At 40.5% G+C, this 12,739-nt stretch overlaps 2 protein-coding genes across 2 annotated transcripts in view; both read right to left on the bottom strand.

Moving 5' to 3' along the window:
- pwp2h (PWP2 small subunit processome component) overlaps positions 1-919 on the bottom strand; it is a 5,617-nt gene extending 4,698 nt beyond the window's left edge. The window contains exons 1-3 of the mRNA XM_079336533.1: positions 711-919; positions 183-295; positions 3-42 (exon numbers count right to left, since the gene is read on the bottom strand). Coding sequence (XP_079192659.1) covers positions 3-42; positions 183-295; positions 711-728 — 171 coding nt within the window. The 5' untranslated portion in view covers positions 729-919. The remainder of the gene's footprint in view (positions 1-2; positions 43-182; positions 296-710) is intronic.
- Positions 920-1,571: 652 nt separating this feature from the next.
- Positions 1,572-5,200, bottom strand: pjvk (pejvakin). Its single transcript, XM_079335950.1, has 6 exons — positions 4,964-5,200; positions 4,103-4,298; positions 2,785-2,926; positions 2,485-2,602; positions 2,112-2,255; positions 1,572-2,038 (listed from the first exon to the last, which is right to left on the bottom strand). The coding sequence occupies exons 1-6, from the start codon at positions 5,172-5,174 to the stop codon at positions 1,737-1,739; spliced, it is 1,113 nt and encodes a 370-aa protein (XP_079192076.1). The 5' UTR covers positions 5,175-5,200; the 3' UTR covers positions 1,572-1,736.
- Positions 5,201-12,739: the final 7,539 nt, after the last annotated feature.

Below are 12,739 nucleotides of genomic sequence, written 5' to 3'. Positions count from 1 at the left end.
ATGTTCTTGGTGGTTGAGATGGGTAAAGTCTCGGACGTGTTGCTGGGGAATAAAAGAAAAAGGTCACACTTAGTTCAGCCTTGTGATTTATATCTAACTGCATGTTTCTGTATCACATCCAGATGTTTAAAAGAGAAGAATGAAACATGGAGAAATAATATGACAGTTTTGAATATTTTCACTTTTTCAGGTCGAAGACTGAGACTCTGTTTCCAACAGGACTGATCACAGCATTGCCATCTCTGGAGAAATTCAAATTCCCCTGACGATAAACGGCTCCAAGCAGGTTGGAAAACTACAAATAAAGAGAAAGAGGATTAATCTCTGTATTTAAAGAGCTCATATTTACCACAAGGTAAAATTCATCCCAAACTCCATTCATATATGATAATAAATTCAACAGTGTGTGACTTTAATATCAATCAATTAATCAAATGTTATCAAAAGCAACCTTTCAGACATTTCTATTGCAGTTCAAAGTGTGTTACAGGAAAGAGGAAATGATTTAGAGACTATACTGCACAGCAATAAGAATTCAACATTTAATAAATGATGAAAATAATAAAAGACAAAGCATAGAAAGATTTTGTTTTTGCTTCCTAATCAATATAAACTGCTTTATATGATTCTTTAATTGAGTTGTTTATTTCCTCTTATACTTTAGGAAGGCACATGGCTGTTGCTAAGTAACCGAGCAGAGTTGAACTTACCCTGTACGCGAACTTCATGATTGTGAATATTCCTTACGATTTAAGCATTTATCGCGTCTTAATCCTTTAAATGTCTCAGTATAAATGTCAGAAACCGGCTAATATTGCACATGCTTCATCTCCAGAACGGCCCCACATGTGTTTGCAGTGTGTTGACACTCGACACATCCGCTGTAAGTTCAGAGAAACTTACTGAAAGTGCGCCCTCTAGCGGCACGGAGGGTGAACTGACCTGAGAAACTACATTTCAGGATCAGAGAAAAAATCACTCCATCCTGCCTTAGATAAATTGTTTAAGATGACATTTTGCACTCAAAGGTCTCACCTGGACTGAGAAGTTCTGAAATCTGTGAAAATTAATGTACCAAAAAATGTATTATATTCATTTTGTTGTAGCATCGTCACCCACCGCAGTAAGAAGGAAATAAACTCCTCGTCTGCTTATGATTGAAATAGCCTGATGTTGGAAAATTAAAAGAACAGATGCTCAATGTGTCCTTGAGAAGCATATCTGATATGAACAGAAAGCTGTTTTAACATAGAGATGGATACAAACAAGACTTAAAAGCAGCAACAAAAGTGTATAAAAGTAGAAGGAGGAATTACATTACCAACATTTAAACTCAGATTTGACATAATTGAAGCACAATTGCTGCTTAAAATAAAATGACACACTTGGAACATAACGTAAGGCAGCTGTCACTGGCCTACATATGATCCCAACAGTCCATTTTCACCCAATACCCCCGCTGAATTATTTAGCGTCTTGCAGCTATGGTGCAAACACAGGACATGTGTAGAAGAAAGGGGGTGCCAAATGTGAACAGAAAATTATACTGTGATACAAGAGATGACACAAAGTCAGTGTTTGCATCATTTATTTGAATTGTTGGCTCTTGCTGAAGTCACGATTTGAGGTGTTTTGGTTTTAAGAATATATTCTGTAAACACTTGTACTTGCCAAGTCACTGGAAAAAAACAACAACCGATGAATATATATTTTTTTATGATTAAAACTTGTCATTTTCACCTCAGCGTTTTGTGCCAGAGGTCAAAGCAAGGCACCACATGCAGGCGGACGTATTTCTGCCCCCCCGTCGTGCACTCCAGACAGCCGTAAACAGTCTCCCGCCTCTGGGTGCCCATGCCGCAGAGTGCACACGGCCCCTTAGGGATGTTGTGTTTGAGGAGGTTGACCCTGGTGTGGGAGCTCTCTCTCAGGTAAGCGGTGGAAACGTCCGTCATGCTGGCTGCTTTCTCGTAGTAGTCCGTGACCATGTCGTCCATGTAGGTGTCTGAGTGGGTGAGCTCCTCGAAGGTTCGATTCTCTGCACGGTAAAGACAAAAACATGAAGCAGGAGAACTGCTGGCTCAATGATGTAAAAGAAGTGAGAGGAGTACCTGCTCTGAAGGGGTTTCCGTACACAATTCCAGACAGAAAGCGGCGAAGTCGACCCATAGAGAAGTGACCGATGACACCGCCGAGCTGCTCCCTGATCTGCTCCCGCTCAAATCCCCCTTGAGAATCTGGAGCTACACAAATATCTGACACAAAAGAAGAAATATCAAGCTTCTGGGGAAGTGTGTGGATTAATCACACTTCTGTTTAAATTTAAAGGTGCAGGTTCCTCTTTCAGCACTTTAGGTCTTATTTAGACTACATTTAAAGCTTCGAACAGAAGAATATATTTCTGCTCTAAACCCACATGTCTCTCACTGCAGGAGATTTCATAGGTAGTATTAATGAACGTGTTTGGATCAGTATCCTTCCTACCGAGGCGTCCATCAAGTCGAACAAACAGCTGACAGATGCTGAAGGCGATGGTGGTGTGAGCAGGGATGACGATGGCTTTGTCCCGACCTTTGGGATTTCTGCCGTCGTCAATCTGAAACTGAAGATAAATAGAAAACTGTGTGAGACGTCTGCTCATCAACCACTCTAATAACAAGGCAGACAAGCTGAATGGGTGGAGCTATTCTGGGTCGGGGGAACGAAAGCAGGATTTTAAGACAGAAACTGGCAAATCTCACCACATGCATTTTGAGTATATTGCATGATTTATTTGTTTTGTACCCTCATTGTAGTTCCTCTCATCCCGGCGTGGACGGTCAAAGAGCACTGGCGGGTTGTTCTGATGCTCTCAGCTACAACACAAAGAACGCTGCGCCCACTTTCTTTGGACTGACGAACCAGGCAGTGATCCAGGTCCACTTTCCTAAAAAACAAACAAAAAAACAGGTAAAGGTTATCCTCAAAAATTGGATGAGGATGCTTGAGATGAGATATGTTTTTTTTTTTTTAAAGAGATGGAAACATTGAAGGTTCTGCCACCTTTTGTTGCTATAAAGGTCAGACAAAGGTCACAACTCAAGCATCATCATCAAATTTCCCACTCTGGGCTGTTCACTTGAAGGCAGCTAATATCGGTGTTTCGGTTTAATCGGTGACCTTGCGATTATGAGCGAGCGCGTCTGTGATTTCTGTAGTTTACAACTGCTGTAAAACACGACAGTGATTATAAAGAACACCTTTGTTTTGCTTTTGGTTAATTTACATCTATGTCAAAAGTCATTAATAAGACATGCATTTAATATCTACTGAATTAAAGATGTGACTTAACAACTGCTGCAGACGCAGTCGGATAAGAGACACTCGATAACACGGTCACTTTTTCAACCATAACACCAGGAATTGACTTGCGCGGTTTTTTCTGTTGACTGCAAACTCCTCTTCGTTTGAATCTATAAACACATTACAAACCGTATTATGTTTACATCTTGGTTAAACTGTACTATTAACTAAACTGGAACTCTAAAGGTGAGTTTTTCGTTAGCAACAGATAGAGGTAATCTAGCTGTTTCTCTGCGTCGTTGACGTAGAGTCTTACTTCCGGTGGCCTGTGGGCTAAAAAGCTAACAAGCTAACAAGCTAATGTTTATATTTTCGTTTTTTTCCGGTCTTTTGGGTTTTTAAATAACTTAATTTTTTAAAGAAAATTACTTGTTTGGTGGTTTATGTTAGCCTTCGTCGCTGAATATTTTGCCAACGCAACAACAATAATCCCCTCATCTCCTTTATTCTGTGTTCTAGTTATTCACAGGAAAACCCTCTTGTCATGTTCCCCCTGTCACAAGGAGGTCAGAGGTCAGGGACCCACTGAAAGCTGCACTTATAGGTAAATATGAATGAACAATAATCAACAAGATATCAAATTTAAATAAATAAAACACATTTATTCAAACTATAACCATTTTCAAAATGGTAATAGAAAAAAAGTAGGTTTTTGGTTACAGAGAAGGCCCCTCACACTCAGTCATCAGCTGTTCAAAGCTGCTGAGCATTGAACACATATTATAATTATTTTTATATATATTATACATTGTGTTGTCACCTGGAGTTGAGCTCCCTCAGTAACGTGGGCACCTCCAGCTCGTGTTTGGTCACAATACCAAACGAGGCCTTGACCGCCACAGAGTCTGACCCACTGATGTTGAACCCCACGTCGTTGATGAGGTGGTTTCCTAATCGACCATTTAAGGCAACGTCTGATTTGTCCTCGTAGTTTAGGAGCTGATAAGAAGACACTCCTGTTATTAAAAAAAAAACAACAACAACAAATCAAGCTAATCAGTAATACACACATGTGCACATGTATCTCAGGTCTTTGGTTAGGATTGTTGTTAGTAATAAATATTTAAAATGTGGCGTGAGAAGAATCAAAGCTGTTGAGTCCCACAAGAAACCAGGAAACTCTTGAAAAAAAAGAAACAAAAATGCATTTATTATTAATACAATATTGTAATAACATCCAGCACTCTGACCTTTTTCCTTTTCTTAGTGTAACAGTTTTCTCTCAGACTATAATTTGACGTGAGGTAAATGTGAAGAATCAGCTGATTGAGTGAAAACTCCTCAAACAAATCCTCCAATTCTGCCAAAATATTATTAAAACCATAAAAAATATAGTTGAGAGAGGGATCATTTCAAAATGAACTTTATAAGTCTATTCACAGTGTATTACGTTCAGAGAATCTCTTCATTCCTATCTTGCATTTTAAAGTGTCATACGTATTGACATCATAGATATCGTTGTGTAATTAAAACACAGTAATATGCTTTATATATGACATTGTTTTATCTTTAAGGCTACTTAAGGGAAGAAATGTGTCTTAAAGGTTGACGAAGCTAAAATCCTCATCTCTTATAAAAAATAAGCCAAAGTGTCAAGTAACTAATCGGTACATTACTGTACCTGCTGTGATCTCTTTCTCCCCCACCAGGATATCTTTGAGGGAGAAGGGTGTCGAGGCGTACTTGTACTTCTTCCAGAAATGTCTCTTCTTCTTCCTGGTGACCAAACTGAGGGGCTGGTACCTGTCCGCCTCGCTCAGGCTGGGCACCGGGATCAACCTCCCCGTGTCTCCTACCTGCTTCACAAAGTTTTTAGTGGCTGCTGCAAACATGTCCAAAGATGAACAGGTATCGAATTAGGTAAGAAGTAACCTCCAAAGCCGTGTACGCTGACACACAAACTGTTGAACTGCTGAATGGGGAGGCTAATTCGCGAGTGTTCTTTTCGACCTGTGAAACGTTAAATAATGCAGATAGTGTGTAAGATAATACAGGACAGGGTGTGTGTCAACTGGATAGGCTTGCTGCTTCCTTTCACGTGACTAATGAGTTGGAAAAAAAGCAAATAACAGACGCATACATTTGTACAACTAAAGCTCGACCTGCATGTTAGTCTGACACATCTACTCTTAAAACACCTTAAAACACATCTGAAGGGATTTGTTCAGGGTTTTAGTAAGACTTAATGTTTTCTCTGGATGCTTCTTTTAGTTTTGGATAATGTCCACCTTCATGAGTGGTGGCCTCCCTCACAGTGTGTGTGTGTGTGTGTGTGCGTGCGTGTGCATGTGCGTGTCTTTCTTGCATGATCATAGGCTGATCTCGTCGTGGTTACTCTGCTGTCTGGTCTTTACATCCAGAAATAGCTTCTGGGATGTTGGAAGGTTTTTAAACGCCACATGTAAGAAGCTGAGGTAGTTCTCTATACGTCGCGCTCCCTCTAATTCTCACCACGTGGTTCACGGAGGTCTGCTCATTTCTAGGAAGCACATTTTAGCTTTTCAACATTAGAGGAACATCTATCGCTCAGGGTGGTAGGTCGACCAGGGAAGAGAATGAATCAGCTTCACTACGAGCACTTAGAAAACAACGTACTCTCATCCCCATCTCCTCGCTTCAATTTCCCTTTATATTATATTATATTTTATTATATTATATTATATATTTCCTTTAGCATTCACACATGGGCTCACACTGACTTCTTGAAGGAACCTTTCAAGGTAAAGTAGAAATTACACCTGCAGCTGAACGTGAACATTTTGTACATGTGCGAAAAAACCACAAGAGGGTTCACAAATGTTAAAAAAATAACAATCACGTGTTAGAATCTGTTCAAAGTAGGACAGCCCATGACATGTAATCACTTTGAAATAGCTTTAAACTACAGGTGAAGGATCTGAAGAGGGACGCACAAGGACTCAGGGCACATGAGAGTTAAAAAGAGTTGTTTTCTTACCACCGCTTTTCTTTTCACACTGCATGAAAATCTCTGCATGCTAAGCTAAACTGTCCAACTGTCTTCCCATCTGCTTCACTTTCCGTCCCCTGTGGCTCCGTCCTGACTGTAATGTGAAATCAGCCTGTTTCCCAAAGCACCTGAAACGCTTCCTGACCCGAGATGTTCAGCAAACAAAACAAGCGAAGTCTACCTCCTGCACGGGCAGAAATGGGACGACAGGAAGGTTTGGATCACTCAGATTAAGATTGAATCCCTTGTTGGGGTTACAGTATTCTACATGGAGGAGGAGAAAAGCAAAGAAGACATTTTGATATATGTGTTGTTTTCGACCTCTGGGACTGACGGTCTGTTACGACTTGGCACAGCTTCGTCCTGGAAAACACATCAGATCAATGTAACATGCACACTGTAAAGCGCTCAACCTGGAGGGAGTGTTCGGATTTAGGTCAACAAGTCCAATTTAATGTAGACAGAAAAACACACTGCACAGACTTTTGTAACTTCGTTGTTTCAGGTTTAGCAGAAAGTCACGCCTGCATTTCAATAAATACATTTGTGTTAAGGCAAGCTGGAGAAGAGTTTGGTTAAAAAAAATCAGCTGGCTCTTTATAAATCAGACATTCGTCTTGAATCTCAGTGCAAAGAAAAGGTCATGCAGCAAACTATAAATCCTACATGTGGATATTCAGAAGGGAAATGCTCAACTTGTGCTTTCTAAACTCTTTCTTCAGCAGCGTCCTCTCTTATTCATCATAAGAGTTTTGGTTGGTCTCATGTAACTCGGCCTTTAATTAGCTGCATCTTTCAAGGAGGAGGTTGGCTTTTAAATGAAGCAAGAAGAAATGATGATAGAAGAGGAGGAGAGTTAGAGAAGGAGGGGGAGAAGAGACGAGGGAGCTTGTTTCAGTTCGCAGTGATCGCTCATCCAGGAGCCTGTTCCACTCAGGGATATTTGGATTTTTCAGTCTGGATGCTGTAGCTTGGGGTTGGACTCTCTCTGTCTCTCTGTCTCTGTATGAGGACGCTGCATGTCTGGCATGCAGACATGGGCCCCTCGATTCGCTCTGGGATTACCGTCTGCCTGGTCCTCACCTTGGCTCAGGTGATGTTTGTGACGTGCCAAGAAGATAGCAAGAATGGTGAGTGACCACTGGCAAAAATCCCTCTTTACCACAAAGAGGTCAGTAAGATACTCAGAGATGTTCTTTTCTGTGCTTTAAATCAATGAATCCACCCATTAGTTAACACATTCATTTAGCCCTCAATGCATCGACAGATTCATCATTTTGAAGGATTTAAAAGCCCTGCAGAAGCTTTTGTATTTCTAATGACAGTTACCGGTTAATGTTTTTTTTTTACTGTTTGTTATTCCTATTAAATCAGGATTCATGGTTCCCTTTTTTAAAATACAGGAAGTGGTTTGGAAGATGTCCCCCTCTGGCACAATATTCTTCTTTGTGCTTTAGTTAAACTGGAGGACCACACTGGCTTTGTGGTTTTGGGAGCTGAAGGTTAAAATCACACCCACAAAGGGGCTTATTATGAGCTAATGAGAGACCTTTTACTGCTTGTGAAGCCACTGAAGAGAGATTTCTTCTCACAGTTTATCTTGTGAAAGCTGCAGACTTTTCAGGAGTGAATCAAACACGGAGACGACTTTACTTTCTTGGAAGGAAAGTAAAGTAAGGGCTTGAGATAAAGGCTAAACTGACTCAAATATCTCTCCTCAAATCAGGACGATGTCTGAAAAGGGAAGATGTGGCTTCACTCAAACAAAATGTCCCAGTGGATGTGATCACAGGTCAAAAATATCTCCCTCTCCTGCAGGGCGCAGAACAAACTAAAGCATGCATAAAGACGAGCTGGGCTATTTCAGTGCGAGGTCGAGGCTGAATGACGGGGTTTCGAGCGCCACGGCTATAATGATGTGGCCGTGCGAATGGGATGGACAAAACAAGGCCACTAATTTTGGTCAGACTTCGAGGCCAGAGGGAGACGAGACACACCCAGAGAGAAAGGATGCTGCATATGAAATCTGTTTCATCCAGTTCACCTCCACTGAAGCTGCAAAAGAAACATTTGACTTTCAGATAGCGACTTCTTTTAGAACTTGACTTCTTTGACCTTTGAGGCCACTTATCCATCTGTAGACTGACATGTGCAACATCAGGCCTAAAACTAGAAAATGGAGAAATGTTTCTAGCAATGAAAAGCACATTAGAGACTGCAAGAAGCCCTAACTTGACAACATTTCTGCTGTTTCTTCCCCTTTAGCATCTCGCCTTTTTGAAAGGATTCTTCTCGAAGGTTTACAACGTTTGTTGACATGTATTTATACACTGCTGTTGCCATTTCTGTCCTGATTGCAGAGAGCGTTAGTTTGGTCACCAGGAAGAGGAAGAGGGAAGAAGTACAAAGATGGAGGCGTATTAACAATGTAAAAGATGAATTAGCTCAAAGTTTTGTATAACTGCTTGCTAGCTTTTGTTTCAAGACTTCAGTGACTATACGAGACATCTGAAGCTTTCATATACAGTCGTTTAGCTTAGCATAGGTTAGCTTGCGGGGGGGACACAGGAACACAGACTCATATAGCCGAGCGCCATCTATTGCTAGCCAAAACCAGCACGCGCTAACAGAACTTTGAAACAACACTAATTAGCGTTTAAGTAGATTTATCCAAACAAAAGAAACTTCAACACATTTTACTGGAATATTTCTTTGCTCATCTTTTCGTGCCATCGTGTTTTTGATGCTTTTCTTGAATCCTTCAGCTGAGTTAAGATGTTTGTTTGTCGGCTTTAGAGTGTTTGAGCTGAAGAAGTGAAATGATCTTACGCTTGATGAGAGAAACATCTAGAAACCTCAGAGTAACTTTTGGCTGCAGTCATGTTTCATCTTCTTTTCCTACCTGTGAATGGTCATTAAGGTGACATCATGAGGATCAGTCTGAATGATCTGGTAGCTGCAGGCAGCAAACACAGACAGACTTCAGCCTGTCCCACGTGGATATAAAACCAGAAACAAGCCAGCTGTGACCTTCTGTGAGCACGCTGCTATTCTGAAGGAAATATCTATTTCACCTGAAACATATCTGCAAGGACACGACAGAGATCAGGAGAAGTTTTGTATCACGTGTTGTTTGGACTCACGTTTGTTTCAGAAGCAGGTTCGTCTCTTCCTGTCGGGAAGGAATTTGAGTTTGAGCTCTGCAATGATTTAATGTCGACCGGCCGTTTTAGACTTTAGTGCCGCGCTCTTCTTGGCTTAGTGTGTGTGTGTGTGTGTGTGTGTGAACACGTGTGTTTGGTGGGACAAAATGACAGAGGGCTCAGAGTTTGAATAGGAGGAAACAAAGTACTTGGGATTTTCCTGACGTTGTTTTTGAGTCTGAATTAAATGATTTTTCGATGAATTTAACTGTTCTTTTAACAGGAAATGGCTGCACTGTTTGACTTTTAGTTGCTCCTGTCGACTTGAAGTAATGTCCTCTGTATCTCATATGCACATTTAATACATCCACAACGTTTCTTAATGAATAGATTTCTTTGAATATTTAAGGCTGCAAGATCTGGAAAAATCCAGTTTTTTACAAGACCAACAGCTCTGATGAAGCTTTATTTCTCTTTTCACTGTTGTGGGACTTATTTAGTTAGCAGGCTTCCTTTTATAGACACTGAAGGAAAGGTGGAGTTAATGTGGGCTGAATAGTGTTATTAATAAACCAAGGAGGAAGAAAGGTCACAGAGCAGTTTCCTCTTAAAAAGAAGGTCACAGTGAGTGATGAAATGTTTTATATTTGAGTGATAAAATGCAATACAAATACAAAATGGTTTTACTGACAGCAGTTTGTAAATATAGATATTATGAGGTATGAACCTGTATTTTGTGTGCAGGTTTCATACTTCAGAAAGTTTTTTGTGGCATCAATCTGCAGCTCTGAGATTCTTTGGAGGTTTTGCTCCATGCAGCTCCTCTGGGTGCAGCAGCTTTCTCAGCAGGAGGGTTCTCCGGGTGTGGCACCTCGCCGCGCTCCTAAAAAAAAAAGAAAAGCCAAAACCACAACTTCTACCCAAAGCAAACGTATAATAAGGCAGCCTCTGCGGTTTCCCCTGAAATAACTCTCAGCTTTTGAAAAGCAGCCTGGCTCGCGGGGAGAGGCTCCACCACATAATTAGTACTTAGGACATCGCTTAACTGCCTGGAATAAAATATGCTGCGCAGAGCTCCGAGCAGGTGGCCATTTTTTTTTGTAAACCATCTTTTTAGCTGCTTTTTTTCTTTTGGAGTCATGTTTGACCTCTGCAGGTCAGGATGAGGGATTATACACACAAATGCTCCAAGATTTCTCCCATGAAGCGTTTCTTCTTCATGTGTCTGAAGAATTGTCATCATAATGTGTCATTTTGTTATCTGTCTTTTTTTTCCTTCTTGTTTTTGTGACCGAGTTCTTGCTCACAATCTTAACGCCAATTTTAAAGAAATTCTTGATCATAAAAAGTTATTTTTTTTTAATCTGTTCCCTCAACACAGTGCAGTTTTGGAACAATGTAAATAAATGATGGGAAAACTACAAGTCCCATCCTGTGTCATGGTGGAGCCACGAGAGAGAGGGAGACATATTACTGCTGCTGAAGATGATTATAGATGATGACATGTTTTCATGCAGACACATTCATCGTCTCATTTAGAGCCAGGAGCTGCAAATTAACCTCAGTCTAGTCAAGTGTCTCCGAGCTGCCAGATGTTTCATCCTAAAGTTTGAGCATCATTCTCTGTCTTTTCCTCATAAATCACCCAGCTGTCAGACGTCTCCCTCAGGACAGATTTACAGTGACAACCAAACTGTTACATTCATGCAAATAAAAAGCTTGTTTAGCTCGTCCTTTAGCATATGATAGAGATGATAATCTGAGACTTGAGCTGTTGTGCAGGAGAGGTTTTGTAAAAGTGCCGGATGAATTTTCCAGTTTTATTGTTGTGTGACTGTCCGTGGTAGTTTATTATTTTCTTGCTGTACGTTAAAGGCCTGTCTAAGACTTCACACGCGAGGCTTTAAAGAGGCGTGACGCTCCTGCTACATAATCTGTGTCATTGTTTTTCCTCTTGACTAAAGTCTGATTTGTGGCCGACGGATTAGAAAATCTGAGATATCCACTTTCAGTTGGTTCATCCCTCATGGACCCGTAGACTACACTTCCCATCATGCAGTTCTACACCCCTGCTTTAAAATAAGCAGATTTCAAGCGTCTATTCCCGGGAATGCGTGCAGCCTTTTGATATTCTTGCAGATGAGGAGAACCTTGACGATGATGATTTACGAGGCGTGAATAAAGTTTAAGTGAAGGAATGTTTAAAAAAAAAAAAAAAAAAAGTGGTATTTTTACCCTCCTGAGCCGCAGGCGACATTATAAAAGTCTGAGTAACACTTAACGCCACATGATGAGCACTGTGATGTGTCCAATCAGTGTACCAGCTCACTCGCCTTCAGGATCTTTAAATGTCATGTATTTAAAGTATTTGAGGATCGTCACGGTAACAACAATATGAAGGAGATCAGGCATCATATAATTAAGTAGCATTTGGAGGAGGTGGGACTTAAACATAAGTGATCCTTTCTTCTTCTGTTCCTCTGCCGTTTATCGGGTTCTTTTTCCTCCTGAACATTTATCTGAAAGCTTCAAAACTAAAAACACACAGCTCTCAATCTGTGGTGCTAAAGTTGACCCGAAGCTTTTAAACACATCTCACTTTATTAACTCTACGTCTGACCTTCTTTTGCTCCTTTTTTTCAAACATTTTCATATATGTGTGCTCTTATATAAACTCTAAGGATCCCTGATATTCGCTGTTATTAAGGTTGTTTGGGCAGAAAAACAAGAATGAGCCTTTAAAGCTATAAAAGAAGTCTGAACTACAACTTCCTTTTCAATGTAAGGTAGCTTTAATGAGGCAGCAGCTTCCTGAACCTGAACCAAGAGACTGGGCTTGAATCTCATCTGTGATGGAGCAGACATCATGACCTTTGACCTTGAAGTGGTCAGCTTTGAATGATCCTTTATTCAGCTTTCATTGCAACATGTGTGAACAGTTTTTTTTTAAAGATGTTGTTGACTACAGTTTGAAATATTTCCTAGAAGTTGCAAAGACTTTACCTGATACATAAATCAATAGATTAAAGCATGAAAGTCTGCTGATTATTATTCTGCTTTGTAGTGAGTGCAGCCTAGTGGCCAAATGAAGAAAGTGCAGCTGCTTTACTTTTTTAGACGTGTTTGTTATTTAGAGAGTTGGTTTGCACTGATGCAGATATAAAGCTGAACATTCACATCTATTTTCTGTTTTGATTGACTCCACTAATTTCTGCTGATGTCTCCTGCACACAGAGCAGTTTGATGAGCGTTGGAGGGTGTAAATCCTTCATCCTTTTCATGCACC

This window comes from Symphodus melops, assembly GCF_947650265.1.
Source record: "Symphodus melops genome assembly, chromosome: 23".
NCBI lineage: Eukaryota > Metazoa > Chordata > Actinopteri > Labriformes > Labridae > Symphodus > Symphodus melops.
This window is presented reverse-complemented; position numbering and strand designations above follow the sequence as displayed.